A 19222-nucleotide genomic window follows, 5' to 3' on the forward strand; every position below is an offset into this window, starting at 1 on the left:
ACTTTGGTCACTTCTAAAATTGCAGTTTAATGGTTGTGTGGAGAAAAATTCTCATTTCAACGAAGTGCTTCATGCCAGACAAACGCTGACAGACGTGCGTAATTCATCAGGTGCCCGGGTCGTGTTGTGCGTTGCGCTCTCTCGTGGATATCCGTGGACATAATGCTCAGTTCCATCAGTAAACCGGAGCTTTCGGAACATGGGGTGTTGAACGCAGCGTCCGTTCGCCTGGCACCTGTTGCTTATTACATTTAGAGCTGGCCCGTTGGGGATTTAACGACCGCAGCATTCACCTCACATCAGGACCATGTCAGAGGAGCAAACTGATTCCAACTCCACTGGGTACTATTTTGGCAATGCCTCCACTAGAGTCCAGAGCAGCTTCGTCTTCTCGGGACCCATGATTGTCATTTTAATGGTGATGATGGTGACTTTGGTTGTTGTGATAGTTTTGGGCAACGCGCTCGTCATCTTGGCATTTAAAGTGGACAAGAGTTTGAGGAGACAGTGCAATTACTACTTCCTGAATCTAGCAATATCCGATTTTCTTGTAGGTAAGTCCAAGCGCAGTCTGCCTTGCAGAGCATGGAATATCAGACAAGCTAGTGAAGTTGATATGATAAAATGCACATATTAACTTAACATGTTTTGATGTGATGCAATCTGATAGCATATGATCCATGCGTGAATATTCGATGATATGTAAAGTTTTGAAATTCCCACAGTATTTTAGTGATAAGGACCTGTTTCTTATGGCTTTCATTCTCCCTGCAATGGAGATGGCTGCTAATAGATACCTGTGCACTGATTGACTGGAGCTAGATTACAAGATTAAATAGCTGCTAATCAGTTAAATGAATGTGACTGACAATAAATAATCAGAGAGCTTGATACATTTTTCATTTGGCAAGGGCGAATTTTGCCTCATTTATAAGCACTTCTCTTTCACATTTACAGTTTAATCTGCTTTATTAGAGAATGCAAGCAGTATAGAAACAGTCATGCAGAAATGTTGTAATAACATTTAAATATATATTTAAAGTGTTCTTTAATTATCCACCACCATAACGTCTCCTGTAAAGACATATTTTATGTTAGCAAGTGTATTGTGGTATATTGATAATCTGGTTACATGTTTTCCTCCCTAAAGAAATGAAAATATACTAAGTATTGTTATTTTTGCTTTGGTTTCTGCTCCCATTACATCATCACTATTTCTCTAGGAGCATTTTGCATCCCGGTGTACATCCCCTACATCCTCACAGGCAGGTGGACGCTGGGTCGAGGACTGTGTAAGCTGTGGCTGGTCATGGACTACCTGCTTTGTTCGGCGTCTGTCTTCAGCATTGTTCTCATCAGCTACGACCGCTTCCTGTCAGTCACCAGAGCAGTGAGTGGAATATGTCGTGGAATTTGCCATGCTCACAGATGTCAAAAATAATTTAAGGGACTCTGACAGAACAAAATTAACTCCCATATTTGTAAAGAATAATATTGTCGCCCTCTTTCTGCCATTCACCCATTTATCTATTTGAATGAGTCTTTTAAAGGGTAATATTAAATGTTTAAAATCTCACTTATTTGCAGATACACCAGTGTTTATTCTTCCACTGTGTGGCTTAGTTTCCAATGAATCTCCCAGGTCATCGGTAGGGGCAATCGAAGCTCAGTCTCCCAAATGTGCCCATCTGCAGAGGTTAATCATTCCTGACCCGTTCAGGCCCAGCGCCACCGCTAATTATAGTTTTTCCACATGATGAAGATAGAAAAAAGTTGCGTTATGACTTTGGGACAAACTGGGCTTCAGAAAATATTCAGTATACAATAAATCACTGTCAAAAAAATTGTTTAATCTTAAAATCTGCTTTATTGCCACTCAGTAATTAATTGATTTTTCCCCCCTCTAAAACATAGAAAGACAATGGTACATCACTGCTCCTGTATATACTCTATCTCTTCCTGCTTTGGAACACACTTTCTGAGGAGAATTTTTTTGTAACTTCTGAAGACGTTAGCCCCATTTAGCCTGTTGTCGGGGCTTGTCTGTGCCTTACACAGCTGACTGTGTCCTACAGATATGTGCGATAACTCAAAGGTGGGACAAGGCTTGGCATAGTGGACAAAGAGAGGGCTCTGTTTCCTTTCAGAAAGGAAACACTTAACATCAGAGCAATGAATACAAATAACACCGGAGAGAAAGAGGCTCTTCTTTAATTAGCAAGCTTTGATCATAGAGATCCTCCTCCGTACCATGGTCGTTCCAACCTGAAGAGATCAATCGTAGTAGAAACAGGCCACCGGCAGCCAAGCAACATTTTCCTAAAAGCATTTTTCTCTGAACATGGAAAGACAAAGGGTCAGCAGCAGTCACAGACAAAGTTTGTCTTTGAAATGAAAAGATGTAGACAAATACTGACTGTTAAATAGATCAAATGTCAACACATTTCTAAAATGCTAATAGCACAGTGTCAGAGAGAAAACAACGTAATTAATGAGCTAGTTTGGAATGTAAGAGGGAGTTTGCCTACTAAGATCTTAGAAAGAATTTAACAAAGTTTTCTTTAAATAAAAAAGACTGATTTACGAGTGTAGAGTCAACATGCCTCATGTTAACACTATATGTCTTAACTGATTAACATGTATAGCTGAGGGGCCATGTTCATGTCATACAAATTTATGCAAACAAAAGTGAAATCATCTTTCATATTCTTTGCAGAAGGTCTTGAGTTAATCAGAAAGACAGAAGGTGACAAACATGTGTGCTCAGAGATGCTGCGAGCTGGGCAAGAATGTGGGCAGAGACATAGGATGTGACACTAATTGAGACAAGTGGTGATAAGGGGTACTTCACTGACTTTTGTACTGCACATTGTTACATTGATGTTCTCATTATGTGTTTATTTGGTCTTTCCATCAGTATACTATGACGGTTGATAAATATAGTACTGTACAAAAGTGGTGAGTCATCCCTCATCTTTTGGGGAAATAGATGTGGTAAATTATTTAAACATGTGCAAACGTGCACGAAAAAAGCATATCAGGCAAAAATAGAGTTTGTACAATTCTAACATGCATGAAAGTCAATATTTGGTAGGTTCACAGTCTGTTAGGCAGCTTTCTTGTCTTTTCTTTAAGCAGTCTTCAGGAATACTTTTCCAGGCTTCTTCAAGAACACCCAAAGCTCTTCTTTGGATGTTGGCAGCCTTTTGTTCTCTTCTTTGTCAAGATGATCCCACACTGCTTCAGTAATATTAAGGTCTGGGCCTCAGATCATGACTGATAGCGGTCCATTATGTGTTTTTCTATCCAGGTGTGCTTTTACTGCATTGGCAGTGTGTTTGGAATCACTGTCATGCTTAAAAATGAAGTCATTTCCAATCAGATGCTTTTCAGATGGTATTGCATGGTGGCTCAAAATCTTGCTGTACTTTTCTGAGTTCACAATTCAGCAGTTTTGACAAGATTCCCAACACCACTGGCTAGAACGCAGCATCAAACCATGGTAGAGCCTCTCCCCTTGTTTTACAGATGGTTCTAGACACTCACTTTTTTACCTCTCGCCTGGCATCCTCTGTATCTACTGATGGCAATTCAAACCAAATTTTTAAATTTGGATTCATCACTCAGTAAGAGCTAAGAACTGAAGCCCAGTTTTTGTGTAATTTGGGATACATTATTTTTTCCCTGTTTCCATTCCTTAAGAAGAGCTTCTTAACAGCGACCGTTCGACCGACATGACCTTAAGACAATCTTCACCTGCTTTGTAATCCTGGACTTCTCTTTCTGTGTCCTCCTCTTGTCCAGTTTCCTTTTTTTCTATAACTCTTAAATGAAAATAAAAATGATCAGGTAAAAGACTGGGCTGAAAACGAATCAAAAAGCAGGCAGTGTCCAAAGAAAAACTTTGAAAGATCTTCACAAAGTCTGGAAAACTATTTCCAAGATCAACTTAAAAATGACAACAAACTCTGGCTCTTTGCAAGTTAAAAATAAAGGTGTTGGTGTTGAAGGGTTTCACCATCTGACTCTAATCTTACAGACACAGTGACCATAATTACTGCCTATCTTTAGCTGAAGCAAGACAGTGAATTGTAAAATAGTGTTTTTAAAAAAACTAAATAAATTTTTGGATACAACTTAGGGGAAAAATGTATTCTTTTGCTGTACTCTCACATTATTGAGAAAAACAAATACTACTTGGTACTTAAAAAACTATTTTACTAAATATTATTAACATTGCAGTATATAAAACAGTTACATTAAACCCCACTCTGACTAGATATTCATAGACGCTGCACACTTATTCATGCATGACTAAAGCAGCTCAGTTTAGAAGGGCACTCAAAGGGCTCATCCTCTGCCAAGCCAGTGAAAATGATCTGGATCTGTACCATATTTCAATGTTTTCTTCCTACGGCCATTCTACACCTCTCCACCACATTGTAGTTTTGATAGTTTTTAAACTAATCTTGACAAACCTTCAGACAGAATGACAGATAAAATTTGCACTTGTTTTGGCGATTTAGTAGTAAATTATGAAGAAAATAGGCTAAAAATTTGGAGAACAATACTAAATAGTGACGGACATTTCTTCTTCTTTTTAAACATAATAATTTTTCAGTCTAGTTTCACTTGTAATTTATTATCAAGAATATTGTGAATGTGAGAGTTAGGCTGTAATATGACCTTTTTCATATTGTGTCCTTCTTCTAAAACTGCATTATACAGCCAGAAAGCCTCATCCTCCAGTATTGCTGCAGTAGCTAAACAACCATTTGCAAATATGTCTACAATAACTGACTAATTGAGTGTCTTTACCCTGGCAGGATTTCTAAAGTATATTTCCTGATTTATGTATGTATTTACTGCAGGTAAGCTACCGTGCCAGACAGAGCATGACTCATCAAGCCATAATCAACATGACTGCAGTCTGGGTGCTAGCCTTTGTCCTCTATGGCCCTGCTATCATATTCTGGGAGCTGGTGGTGGGCAGAAGCCGTGTGCCAAAGGATGAGTGCTTCGCAGAGTTCTTTTACTCTTGGTACTTCCTGCTGAGTGCCTCTATGCTGGAGTTTTTTTCTCCTTTCATCTCTGTGGCTTTCTTCAACCTCAGCATTTACCTCAGTATACGCAGGAGGAGGCTGCACAGCAGGGAGGCTCAGCTTCACCTTCAAGCAAGTGAACCCGCCTCTGCCCAGGGGGAAGGTATCCCCCTGTCCCACAATTGGGGGTTTGGGATAAAACTGGCTGTAAGAGGCTCTATCAACTCCCAGACATCCTCTCCTGGTTTGGGTAAGCTAGATGCCTCAAACAGCAGGGCAGCCCATCCTAGCCGTCTATCCAGGGATAAGAAAATTGCTAAGTCTCTGGCCATCATAGTATGTGTGTTTGCCATCTGCTGGGCACCGTACACCCTACTGATGATCATCCGTGCTGCCTGCAGAGGGCGATGCATCCAGCATCACTGGTACGAGGTCACCTTCTGGCTCCTGTGGCTCAACTCTGCTATTAACCCATTCCTCTACCCGCTGTGCCACAGTAGCTTCCGCAGGGCCTTTAGCAAGATTCTCTGCCCAAAGCGGCACACTACTCCCCCATCATCTGTCCTACGCACTGGCCAGTGACAAACTGATGCCTGTGGATGGATGGTGATGAACAATGCGCCTGAACTGTTGATGGATGTGTTTATAAACCGTTGAAACCAATCTGTGCACCATAGTTTGTTATATAGAAAGTAACTCACAGTTTTCAGTTGTGTTTTTCAGCATTTGGAAGTTCAAGATTTTTGCTGCAAAACATATCAGAATTTAGCAATCAGTTTTCCTGTGTTCAGCCAAAGGATGTGTTAAGAGGCATAGAAATATCCCCAAATGTATTTTGATAAGATGCTGGAGAAGGAACTGAAAAACTATTAGCAGTGTTATGTCAGTTGTTGAATATGAGGAAGAAAAAAATCACGAGGAGGTGAAACACATATACACAAATATAATGCAAAAACCCCCAAACATTGCAATATAATCTGCAAGCTTACATGTCAGTGAAATATTGTCAAGCAATTCATTTTATTGGCACATTAATTGTCTTTTTTAATTAAGCGACAGGTAAGATAGATAGATTATTTTGTGTGAGAATAAATATATTTAAAGGGTTTCCTCCACTGTGGCCAGAGCTTAAATAAACAGATCACTATCACCCTCTACTGTCAGAAGGTTTACTGCTCCTGTAATGCCAGAAGCACAGTGAGGAAAATACAAAGTGCCATTAGGTTCAAGTGTGCAATTTTAAAAATGAGATCTGCTTTTAAAGCCTATATTTAAGGTAAAATGTTATATATTAGTGATGGATTATATTCCTCCCCACTCTTGAGTGCATTTGAAATTCATTTATAAATTTATTAGTACCAGAGTCTGGTCAGCATGTAGCATATTTATCACTACTAATAATCAAATTTTTATTTTTCAGAAAGATTTTGGCTTCCTATAGGAAAGGGAAGCATACGTGTTTACAAACAATGCCCAAACCCCCATTTTTACTGTGATTACCATGTGTATATATCTGTATGTGCCACTAGATGTCACCATTAACCTTTATAGTTTCCTTTGAGTGCAAAGCTTTATGAAGTGAAGTCGGCCAGTCAGTTTACTGTAAACTGCATATAGCAACTTTAAAATTTTAAAAACCTAATCAGTAGCAGTATGTTCTGTGCTCTGGCTAATGTTAAATAGAGTCACCGTGTGATGTAATGCTATTGGTGCTATAAATGCTATATATTTGTGCAGCTGTAATAGTTACTATTAGTGACGGCTCGTATGTGATCTTCTTGGCTCATAGGAACCGCACTGTATTAAACATCAGCTTTTTTCCTTTTTTAAAGAATGAAAGCAAATATAAAAACACGTGTCTTTAACTGGCTCATGATCTTTATGCAGGCGTGGAGTGAAATAAATAAAAGTTTCTCTCTGCGTTGTGTTGTAAATGACCGCCGTGTGCCCTGTAGTTGCTGTCTACTTGATGGCTAATTGGGTCAGCGCCAAATGCAGTGTGGACTTTGTTTGATGTGCAGATGAAATGCTGAGAGTGCGATTCCATTTTTGTATTGTTCCCCAGTCTGATAACGTTTGATTTGATAGATTAAATGAGTCCTTTCCAGATGTAGACTTGTTAGACCTGTAATTACGCCATCATGTTAGATAGTGAGGTTACATTTGCAGGTGCCTGGGTCCCACAGGGGACTTACATTTCTCAAATTGTTGCTTTTGCCTGTGTGCACATCTGGGCCCCTGGTCAGGTGCTGGGAATAAGGGCACAGCTGCAGGGAAGTGGCCTCTACCTACTCCCCCACAACCCCCACCCCAAACCAACCCACTCTCTCTCTGCCCGTGGCGTGTTGGGGGGGAATGGGGGGGCAGAAGCACACTTCTGACCAGAGGGATGCAGGCACGTTTCCCTCGGGAGGGCAGAACTGCATTTATCAGCAGAATGGCGAGGCTGGCTTTACTCTCTGTTTATTTGAATGCGACAGCAAGAACGTTTTTTACTGTGGAGCACTTGCACTGTGTACAGTTATATTAAGAGGCGTACTGCTATTGATTTTGTTGATAGATTGAAATGTCATGGCTTGTGTGCCAAACCAATTGGGGATCATGCCAGCTTAAATTGGTCTAGGAGAGGTAGCGCCATGGGAAATACAGATGAGAGATAATAATTATGAACACATAGAAATGTGTGTTCACGTGGCTCTTAATCCCACCATGTCTGTGTTGTGTGTTAATGGTGGCTGTTTGTGACCCCAAGCAACGTGTTGTGACCTCAAATGGAGCACACCTGTACCCCTTAAGTTTATAGAGCCCCATTAGCAGAGATCAGTAGGTGATCAGAGGGGGGAGAGGGCCTTTTTAACTTCCCCATGAGGGTCTTTGAATAGTAAACTCTTAGAGCTCCTCCTGTAGCACTTTGTTGGAGTGATTTAATGCTGGAATCTCTTGTTTTCAAACTGGATAATACCAAAGAGACTGTAAAAGGTGGCAGATGTGGTATGAAGCAACGGTAATATGTGGCAAAAGCTACAGGCACTCTTTACAACGTAGAGCCAATATTCTACAGTTTTGTTATTTCCAGGGTAAAGCTGGAATGTAAAAGTAAACCTGCAGACAGCATCACACACTTTATCATGACAGGTCAAAAACTGCAACCACACTAGTGAATGCATCATGGTCCTCCACCTCATTCTGTTCTGAGCTAACTAATTGTAAACCCCAGTTAATATTTCATGATGTAATCAAAAATACACATATAAAAAGGCTAATTCTGCTTGATTTTTTTCTTTTTTTTTTGCTTTCGTTTTCCCTCAGCTTTTTCCTGCAGTGTACTTCCTGACTAGAGATTAAATAATTCCATTGGAATCCTCTTAGGATGGGTTCCCAGCACTTGGCAATTAAACAATTACATTTAATCAGCATGGGGCGACGCTTCAAGTCACCCTCATTTCAGACGTTGATTAAAAGCAATTCTGCAGTGGTTATTGCTGTCGACTTTCGAAACTGCGGTTCACTTAGGTTTACTGCAACTGCGGGGTCAGGTTGGATAGCAATATGGCAGGTTCACTGGTGGTCTAGAGCTGTATCTGCCTCTGGTGCGTGAAACTGTAACGACAGAACTCATGGCAGACCTTATATTGTCCCATAAGTCGGAGCTAGTTAGATTACTTGGAGACATTTTGACCCTGCAGCTAAGAAGACTCACTGAACAATGGAAGGGAGAGGGGCATTAAGTTATGCATGTGGGAGTATAGATGTTTGAGTGTGTGCACGCTTCATTTTCTATTATGTGTCTATACGCGGCTGTTTCTTTTTGCATCTGCATTTAAGTCCATTTGGCTCGAATGAAATGCATCTCGACACGTGCAATTTCATCATGCTATGCAATAACACCTCCCTCTGTGATGGCAAACAAGCTGCGAGAGGGCAGAGGAGGTCGTTGCGAGAGCTGTATTTTGACATTAGGCTTGAGTGAAAGCGTGCTACGTGGCACGGTGCTGGAGCCGACTATCGTCTTTGCTGTGCAACACAGATGAGTAGTGATGGATACCCGCCCCCCTCATGTGAAACCCAGGTGCCCCTGTTTCATAAGGCGCCCCACTGGCTCTCCAGCCCTCTTAATTAGCGGCTTCCATCAGCTGGCACCCAGGCCTTCAAGCACCAGTCGCTGGCCTCTGCTGCTGAAGGAATCTAGTTCACTCCAGATCTTTAGCTTGTCTAACAGATGAATGCATGGGCGGTCTAAATAAGAGGCATCAAGGTTTTTTCGTAAACCTGTAAATCATCAGTGAATGTTCCTGGTATCTAGATCAAATGCTGCTGGAAGGAGCAAAAATACTGTTGAATGCATTACTCGCTGTGCTTTTTTTGTTGTTGTTGTTAAATATGGGTAAGTGTGTGAATAGGCCATGAGCTGCACATATATTTTAACAAGACATTGATGATTTTTTTAATATGATGAAGTCAAATATAGATAAAAGTTTCACCAGGATGGCGAATGCAGCTTTTTTTTTCTTTCTGTGCAGTATCATAGCAGCGCTGTAACAATAGTCTCTTCTAATGACATTCCCCCAGTAACTTCTTGCCTGTATGAATCTCAGGGGGAAAGAGCTACAAAAAGCGATAATTACATGAAATATACATAGTGAATAAAGGGAGCATGTTTACATAACCAGGCCCATAAATATCTGACTGAGAAGACATTGTTCTCCAACTTCTTTTAAGCTGATCTCTCAGGGATGCCATTTTAATGACATGATGGTTTAAAGAGATGCTGCTCCATCTCGTTCCATATTTAATTAACTTTTGCTTTTCTGACGCAGAGGAAAAAAACAGAATAAAGAACGCGTGATAGAGACAAACACGCACGATAGCGAGGAGACAATAACAAATAGCTCGGAGAACAGAGAAGGGAGGCACAGGGAACACGAGCGGAGACCTTGTCATGCTTTTGTGAGCTGTTTACAATACAAGAGATGCAAAGCAAGAGGAGGAGTGGTGGAAGACGAACAGCCAGGAAGACTGACATGGGTGAGAGAGGGTGAGAATAAATGATGAAAAGACGGGAAGGGAATGAACGGGATGCTCCAATGTAAAGGGGGGGGGGGGGGGGGGGGATAGGGATAGAGACAAAATAAGAAGAAAGAGAAGAGGAAGAGGTAAAAGGTGTGGAACACTGGAGGATTGAAGCCATTATTCTTACAAACAAGCAAACGAGAGCAAAATGAGTAGAAAATATGAAGCAATGTGTTTTGCTAAAATTCAACAAAAATAAAGCAAAAAATAAAGATGATCCTTTTTAAAAACAATAAATTCATATTGCTCTACATTCTCCTTCTGCACATTTACTTTATGCACACACACACACACACCACTATTTGCGCCATGTGTTCATTAAATAAACCCAAACTGCAAATAGTCCTGCTCATTAAAAATGTTAAAAACATGTTAAGAAGTGCAGATATTTGTGCTGACATTGCTGCACACTATTCCATAAAAGTAGACCATTCGAACTAGTTGCAAAAAACAAACAAAGAAAAAAAAAACCCAAACTGAATAATTTGACCAATGATGTGTTCTGGCACTTACATACAATGCACTCATCCCTCCTCTCTGTTAGGCAGTGTCTTTTCCATTTTTACTGTCAGCTGTATACAGTGTACCCTGCATTATTGATAGTTTCTTTCCCTTTCCCCTCCTTTTGTTCGACTCTTCTCTTGTCCTCATATCATCACACCAGCCACACTGGCTTTAGAGCCTGGAGAGTTGCAGTAAATCTGACCCCGCCTGGTCTATTTTTTATTGCTTGGCGTTTAATACATTTTTGAAAATCCTAGCCCATCTAGTACCTTGTCTATTTCAGGTGTCTGTCTTGGTGAGGCAAAAGGAGATGACTGGAGGGGGATACTCACCTTCACTTCTCCCTGTACAGGAAGCAGGGGGATCATTAGAAGGGGCTACAGAGGAGGAAAGAGTGTGAGTGTATTTGTTTATCTATACATGCATTTCCTGCGTGACAAACTTTGCGTCCCACTTTTTCCTGTCCTGTGACCCAGGACAGGAAAAATAGCTTGGAAATTTCAATTGTGGTCCTTAATTATGCCCAATGAAGCTCTTTTTCCATTCAAACATTTGCTGAAGAAAAGTCTTTAAAGTAAGTTCACTCTGAGGAAGACAACATATCATTTCTGTTGTTTATTTTCCTTTTCTCATTACTTTCGTGGCATTTCAAATAAATAGAAACAGGGTGTTCACAAGCTTACACAGGAAATGCTCAAACAATAACAGAGGCCGTGGCGCTCTGTCCATAAACACCCTGGCAGAGCTACACGCTGAGGTTGAGGCGTCCATTTTGCTGACACAGTTCTGAAGTGAAAAGATGGCTCTCTGGATGTGAAGTGCCGGTGTGAGAGATTGGGTTACCTCAGACACTCCCAGCGGATCTCCCGGCCAAATGGATCTGGATCTCACGCTTGGGCGCACATATTGAATGCCATAAGAGGTCTCTGAGGTCTCCTTCAGTGGGAGGAATGTGCAGCCTAACAATGTGGAGTTTTCACCAAACTAAATTTTGCACCAAAGAAGAGCAATAGCAAGGACACTGGAACACAAGGGACGAGCACTGAATGCATACTTAGATTTGTGTGGGTTTGTCCATACAGGGGGAGAAATGACACATTTTGAGCTTCCTGGAGTGCAGCACATTGCACAGCCTCAGTAAGCTCTCTTAATTCTTTAATATAGTCCTTACACAGGCTGACACTTTTACTCCAGAGGACTAAGGGTGTGTGGCTGTCGAATAGAATAGGAAAACAAAACAAAAATCAAAATCAAAAACAACAGCGCCAAAAAAAGAAATCCCATTTTACACATCCCGGACAAGAACAATGCCATTTCAGCGACTCCCAAACATCTGGCCCGATTGCCCAGTTCCACTAAGGACCGGCCAGGCTCTGAGCAGCATTGAGTGCCACTTGCATTGAGGTTATGTTCGGTACGACGACACCGCAGAGGATCAGCCAGGCTAAGTTATCTCTGAACAAGTCATCCATTCTGCTGCTTTCTGATGGAAGAATACTTGGGGGCTGTGTAATTATATTGCTTTAAATGAACCCATGAGAACCCCCCTGCCAAAGCGCCCACAAAGTCTCACACACTTGGGCGAGTGTCAAAAACACAACGTGTGTAGCTGTGTGTGTGTGTGTACGTTTTGCTGCTTAGGCTGGCGTTAAAAGGGAGGCTGCAGTGGTTCTGATACGCCTCACAAGTGAATTTAATTAAATCATAAATATGAGCTGGAGGCCGCCACCCAATTTAATGTAATGGATGATGTGGGCCAGTCCATCTCTGGCAAAGCAAAGTTTTGGACCTGTTCAAATGCCCTTGAAGCTTATTAAAAGTGCCTGGCACAGGGAGATGCTAGCAAAGTTGTTTAATGGATGCCCAGCTTGCATTTGGTATGACAGTTAATGCTGGGATGTACCACTTTCAATTAGGATGAGGGGTTGCATCTTCATTGTGAAAGTCAGTCATTGTGTGAGGCCCTGTCCACAATCCCCAATATGTTAATGTTGTAAAACCTAATGTGCATTTCATGTTGTGCATGTTTAGGAAAAGCTGAATTATACAGATGTTTGATAAAATTCTCAGATCTTGTGATTGTGATCATGGCACAAATTAGCTTAAATCCCAATCCAAGGGATCGCATCCTTGCTTTTTTATATATTCTGGTCTTAATGGATCAAAATAACATATAAGCGTGTTTTTTTCCTCCTATTGTTCTCATAACACAGTTAAGTATGCAGTGTTTTTAGATACAGTACAACTCGAAAGCCGTATCCACTGTTTATTTCAAATGAACCATCACTTTTCAGTCTTGTTACTCACCACAGTTAAAGTGCTTTGAGCTGCAGCGCTGAGCCTTTTCAAAACAAAACTGAAAGCTTCAACAAATGTTATGCTGCTTGTGTGTCACCGCTGATGAATCATCTACTGAGACAGACAGATGTTGTTGCGCGGGTTTTGTCCCATTCGGCAAAGGCAGAAGAATCTTTTCCTCTGTCCCCCGGAGTGCTGGAGGCTCCCTAAATAGACCCAGCGCAAGGGTGTGTAGAATGGGACCGCACAGGGTGATGGGTAATGGAGTCATTAATAACACAGACCTCCCTTAAGATGCTCAGATGTTCGTTAGTGTGAGCCACGAGGGAGGGAGAAAAAATAGGATGCAATTTGATACAATGAAAAAAAAAAAGCGGTGTAAGCATCTGATGATGATCCTGTTTATGCTGTCATAGGTCTCGTCTGATGGGTTAATTGTGTTCTCGCTCACTCACACACACACACACACGCACACACACACACACACTCACACGCACACACCAACACATTAACATACAGACTGTTAAGATGGAGGGACATGGAGTCCATTTCCTCATACAGTTTTTAATATTTCCATCACATGTGCAACACAAAAAAATGAGGTCTGCCAAATACAGAACTCCATATTTGTACAATACATTTTAATAACATCGGAGATAACTGTCTTTTTGCCGCAGGAGATGGTGATTTCCTGTAAACTGCGTACGAACGATTCTCGATCAAAATGTCAAAACATTAAAGTTTCATACAAAAGTGCATCTCAGGTTCAATGAATGCAAAACATTTACATAACAGAATGGATTAAAGTTGTGTATGATGCCACAGTGGCTTCCAGCTTGAGCAGAGAGCAATGGGACACTGCAAAAAAATTTAAAAAAGTTAAAGAAAAAAACAAAATAAAAACACAACAACAAGAAAAAGTACTTGGGCACTCTCCAGGAGAGCCAGGGATGGAGTTTTGCAACCACGGTAAATCCCGTGACAGACCGAAATTGTGTTCAGCGTTCATGATCCCAAATTCAACTGGATTTACTTCCCCCATTGTGAAAAAAAAGAGAACAAGTAGAGATAACAAAACATAAACAAAAAAAAATTATTCCAGTAATCTCCAGGCTTGAACGAGCAGTAAACATTAATAACAGAAATGTACAGGTTGAATCAGTGGGCTGGAGATTTCCCCACGCTCTGAGAGCCACATGGGAGTTTCGCGCCTCTGTTCATGAGCCAACAGAAGGAGCTAGCCTTTTCCAAATCTGTGTCACTGCGTTTGCATATATCAGCATCTTGTCCTCTGTCCTGTTTTTTCTGTTCTCTGGGATGATTTTTTAATTTATTTTTTTTCCTTTTCACCTCTCGTCTGAACTCCAGCGCAGGCAGTGGAGATTAGTCGCACCACAGTTCACAGCTGGTCCTCTGGCAGCCATATTAGGACGAACACACAGACAAGGTTTCAGCCTACGCTGGTGAATCGAGCTTTTTTTTTTCACCCAATAATGATTGACCATGTCAGGATACAGAGTGACGTACTGCGCAGTAGGAGTGGCACTGATGAAAAGAGTCTTCCTGACAACACTCACCAGTTCCTACAGTTTCCTATGCTCTCAGTGGCACCCTGTTTCTCCTTCAGTCCCATCTGGTCTGACTGACAATGTAATGAATCTTTTTTTCTTTCCCTCCCTCCCTCCCTCTTCTCTATCTCTCATTTTTTTTTTGGACAAACATTTTGAACTGTACATCGGCAAATACTGTATAAGATTGCAATATAGCTGTAGTTAAGCAACACATGAAGAAGTCTATGTACAAACAAGTTGGCTTTTTCTTTATTTCTGAAATAATGGTTAGTAAAGTAGGCCTACTGAGAGGTTTCTTTTTTGTTCTCCCCCCCCTCCTTCTTTTATTTTCTTTGCTTTGCTTTTCTTTTTTCTTGCTCTGGCATCGTTTCTTGTGGTGTAACTGAAAATTTCAGTGCAAGACAGTCAGTGGGAAACTGCACTGACGGTAATTGGCGGTCGGGCATAATTCTGTGCGTCATGTGATCCTTGTTCTCGGCCACGGCGCTGAGCTTTGCCATGTTAGCTGCTGTGCTGAGTCAACGTGTGGTTCTGCAAGGACACAAAAAGAAAGAGGGAAAACATTATAATGGCATACACCGCAAAAACAGAAATCCAAAAAAAAAAAAAAAAAATCCTTCCCCTTCATTAAAAAGACATAACAAAACCTCCTTATATGGCTGTAGATGTTCTCAAAGCTTACAGTTCTGTTTAAATTCGATGATCCAGACATGAGCACTGCCGTGTGGTCATCTCAATGTTTGAATATCATCGTCATTCCCTTCTAATTAACTTGCAAGGAAGTCAAATCGGTCTGTAGATCAATAGTAGTCAGCTTTGGGCCCATACCACAGTTAAATCTCAGACACATAAGACCACTGACCGATAACATCCCACCCTGCCTGTCCAATCAAAAGCGGATCCATAACAACACACTGACAGACCCGATGGAATATCATCCTTGGAGTTCTGTCTGTCCGCTGACTACGTGCATTAAGCATGCTGTAAATGTACCCCCAAAAAAGGAATACTTCACACGCAGATAAGGCCTCAGAAGATTTGATCCTCCACACTTCTGTAAGTCTCTAACTGTGCACAATTCACTATGACAGGATAACAAGCTGACAATATCGCACTGTTGTGCTGTATCTTCCAAAATTATGCAAGCACACACACAGACCGTCGAGAGTGGTTGTAGTGTTGCAGGTGTGCCAGGTTCTTTAAAGGGAGTGTGGACCAGGGGGTGTGTAACTGGTGTCCCTGGTGGGCTGAATCCAGGTCATCTTTTGAAGTGACTGCTAATCCCTTTAATGCAAACTACATGCCCCACTTGCTGTGCTCTGTTTAAAACACAGCCTTGGACTCTCTAAACTGGCATGGACTAGACACACCTGTCACAGAGACATCACTACGCATGCATGCACAAATACACACATCCGCCGCACACTCGGTACACACATACATTTTACCCTACACATAGGCACGGAAATGTGTAATCAAAGTATGTGAAATTACACTACTTTTACTGCTTAACTAGCCTTTCAAATACAACCGAAAATGAGTAGCGCAACCTCAGTCTGAAGGTTTACCAAAGCAGTCACCTTCAGTGGTGCAGAATCCCTCGGGCAGCAGTAGGGAGCAACTATTAGCCCCCTTGCATTCATTCCTTCCCTCTTTACCCTTTCGGCTGCCTCCATATAAAGCATTTAAACGCCTCGACAGCTTTCCTTTCAGCTAGGACGATTACTTCCCGACAGGTGGGGTAATAAGCTGTTTGACGGGGAACAGGATTGTGACCCCTGTACGGGTTAGTGTAGCTCACCTGGGCCCTGCGCTCCCTTTTTTAAAGAGAGGCGGCTCCGGACAGCTCCTCTGCTTCCATCTTTCCTCTCTTGCTGAAATAAAGCTCCTTTAAGTGAGTCTGGGAGGAGACTCCCCATGGGATGCTCTCTCTCTCTCTCTCTCTCTCTTTCTCCTCACCTCACCTCCTCCCCCTCCTCACACTCCACCAACCCCCTACCCCCCGGTGAAGACATCCTTGGCGTTGCTGAGGAGGGACAGGAGCACGGCAACCTTATTAATGAATGCGGCCCATTACCCGTCAGCCTGGCTCCTCAGCGACTCCCAGAAGCCCCTGCAGTACGTGACTTCAAATGGCAGGATATTGACACGGGGAGAGCAAAGCGGCTAGAACTGAGTGTGTGTGTGTGTGTGTGTATGTGAAAGAGAGAGAAACACAGAGAGAAAATTTGTGCTCAACTGAGTGTGCATGCCTTTGTGTGAGTGTGCCAGTGCGTCTAGGTGTGTGTGTGTGTGTGTGTCTGTGGACCCCAAAGGAATGTAGCTCCTTGGATATAATGTAGGGCTCGTAACAGCTATTAGAGGGGAAAATAACCCCTCTGGGGAATGGCTCCCCCCTCTGCATGTCCCAGCTCTGTCTGACACACACTGCATTCTACCTTTTCCTTAAACATGCCAGGAGTTTTCTCACTGAGGGCTTTCTCAAGGACGGTGTTAAACGACTTCAGTGGCTGTGGCAGCCATGCAGACTAAAGGGAAATAGAGGAAAAGAGGGAGGGAGGAATAAAAAAAACATTAAAAGAAAATGAAACTGATACCTTTATCTCTGTGGATACTGAACTCTGCAGAGTAGCTATAAACTGTTCTGTGTACGAGTGCGGAAGGTGGTAAAAGGGAGGGAGAGTGAAAATTCACTTTCCCGTCTTCATCCTTGTCAAGTTCTTCGAGTGCCTCGGCGCAAGTGTTGGATAAGTAAAATACCCACGGTGCGCTTCAACAAATGTCACGTTACATAGAAAATCGCATTATTCACATCAAAATGACCAAAATGTCCACTGCCCTAGGAAGGAGGATGTCACTAATGGTGTCACACTAGAATCACTGCAATTTAGGATTAGATGCCCTCCATTAAGCCTTTTAGCTCTCATCTTAACTCCCTCCTTCAATGCCATCCTATTCCCCCTGAAACTCTGCCATTCCCCTTATCATCCATTTCCTTCCCTTATATCCAACCCTTAATCTCCTCCTCGATCCTTTCAACCACCTGCTGGCCACACAGGCCTGCTGCAGGGCCCAGTTACCAGCAGTGTTCAGGTAAACCATAGCAGTCAATTCTCCACTAAATTAAATTTTGCACTGATCAATAATGCGCACCCGCTTCTCCCTTATGAGCACTGGCTGCACTGGCTCGGAGCGAGCCTCTTCCTCCTCTCCCGTTCTCTCACCGACTCCCCGCCACCGTTAAACCACCACTTTCATCTTATTACATCACCCTACTGCAACGCCCTCAGGGGTAGTGGAAGAGAAGGGAGAACACCCGGCAGGGGTCTTGTGTACCCATGCAAACAGGTGCAACATGTCTTAGGAATTTAACGCGGCTGCAAAGAAGGAGAGAGCGAGGGGAAAATATGGGGAACGATTGGGGAAGAGCGGAGACCGGGAAAGAGCAAGCAGGCTAGGGAGCTGATTTATTAACTAATCATTCTTTATGTCGTTCCCCATTGCTCTGGTCTCCATCGATAGCACCCGGTCTCCAGTGAGGCAACAGAGGTGCATCTCTTACATCAGCTCTGCAGAGGAAGGCCAGTGGACTAGCAGACACGTTCTCCCTTTCATCTGATCTTGCCGTATTAAAGACAATCTTCAGATTGCCCAACATCACAGAGAGAGGATGTAAAGCTTAATCACAAAGCTAACAATGTTTGATTAGCATAATGTTAATACCTGCTGAGCACATGTTAAGTACATTGTATCTGCTCTTCTACCTGGTGTTATCCGGCATGTAACATTAAACCCGGGCTTTATTGAGTGGTTAGAGAGCTGAGCGAACAATAATGACTTTATAAGCTATGGCCTATTTAAGGCTTCTTAAACAAATAAAACATTGTGCAGCGTTGACTAGTGAATAGACCAGAATCTGTCGCATTATGCCACCCTCAAAAAACAAGTGTTGAAAATGTAACTGACCTGTAATTAAATGGCTTAACTGCTGCTATAAGCTACAATCGTAAGAAGTTTATGATAAAGTCACATTTACACTAGCAGCATAATTACTATATTAGTAATCCATACAAAGGTAGGAAGAAATGCAGCTAGAAAACAGTATGATAATGTTACTCACTTTTGATTTTTAGTAAAGGAAGCTCTAACAAAAAGAAATAAAGTAGAGTTAGAGTCTTGGAGTTAGAACATTTCTTTACATGATTGGAGATGCTGGTGTGACAGCAATCCATAAATCAAACTTACTTACAGTGGAGATTAAAGATCAGATTAAAGAAACTGTTTATTTCAAGAGTTCAGCACATCCATGTAACACCTGCAGCCCAAGTTCCTTTTTTTATTTATCTATGATGAAATATTTAAAAAGCTAATCAAAACTATAAACGCCGCCCTCCCGAAGCTCCGAATGAAAGCCTCTGCCTTTACATCACATGCCTGGCATGCAGTAAGTCTGCATAGCCGCATCTGGAGCACGGGGACGACGCACAAAACCACTGAGACCTACGCATACCCGTAGTCATCACTCAGGAATTTAATTAAGGCATAAGAGAGAATGTCACCGAACGATACTAAAACAAAGAACCTGCATTCGTTTCTGCAGCCTCCACATTGTAGACTGACTTGAAGGAATTTAATCACTTAGTTATTTAGGCTCATTTATGTTTGCGTAACGACCGAAAGATGTACAGCGGCCTTCGATCAGTAATGGCCGCTCTGTTTCTCTGGTGATTTTTTGCG

General features: G+C 42.1%; 2 protein-coding genes across 5 annotated transcripts in view; one reads left to right on the top strand and one right to left on the bottom strand.

Annotated features, from left to right (window-relative positions):
- Positions 1-307: 307 nt before the first annotated feature.
- Positions 308-5624, top strand: LOC308412940 (histamine H3 receptor-like; the record flags this gene model as incomplete). The annotated part of the gene is made up of 3 exons (XM_080907672.1): positions 308-554; positions 1224-1390; positions 4872-5624. The coding sequence occupies 3 exons, from the start codon at positions 308-310 to the stop codon at positions 5622-5624; spliced, it is 1167 nt and encodes a 388-aa protein (XP_080763798.1).
- Positions 5625-14155: 8531 nt separating this feature from the next.
- The window catches only part of LOC308412814 (zinc finger protein 521-like), an 88117-nt gene continuing 83050 nt past the window's right edge, over positions 14156-19222 (bottom strand). For all 4 annotated transcript variants that reach the window (XM_080907409.1, XM_080907410.1, XM_080907408.1 and 1 more), the window contains exon 8: positions 14156-15016. In XM_080907409.1, coding sequence (XP_080763535.1) covers positions 14987-15016 — 30 coding nt within the window. In that variant the 3' untranslated portion in view covers positions 14156-14986. The remainder of the gene's footprint in view (positions 15017-19222) is intronic.

This window comes from Rhamphochromis sp. 'chilingali', assembly GCF_963969265.1.
Source record: "Rhamphochromis sp. 'chilingali' genome assembly, chromosome: 16".
Classification (NCBI taxonomy): Eukaryota; Metazoa; Chordata; class Actinopteri; order Cichliformes; family Cichlidae; genus Rhamphochromis; species Rhamphochromis sp. 'chilingali'.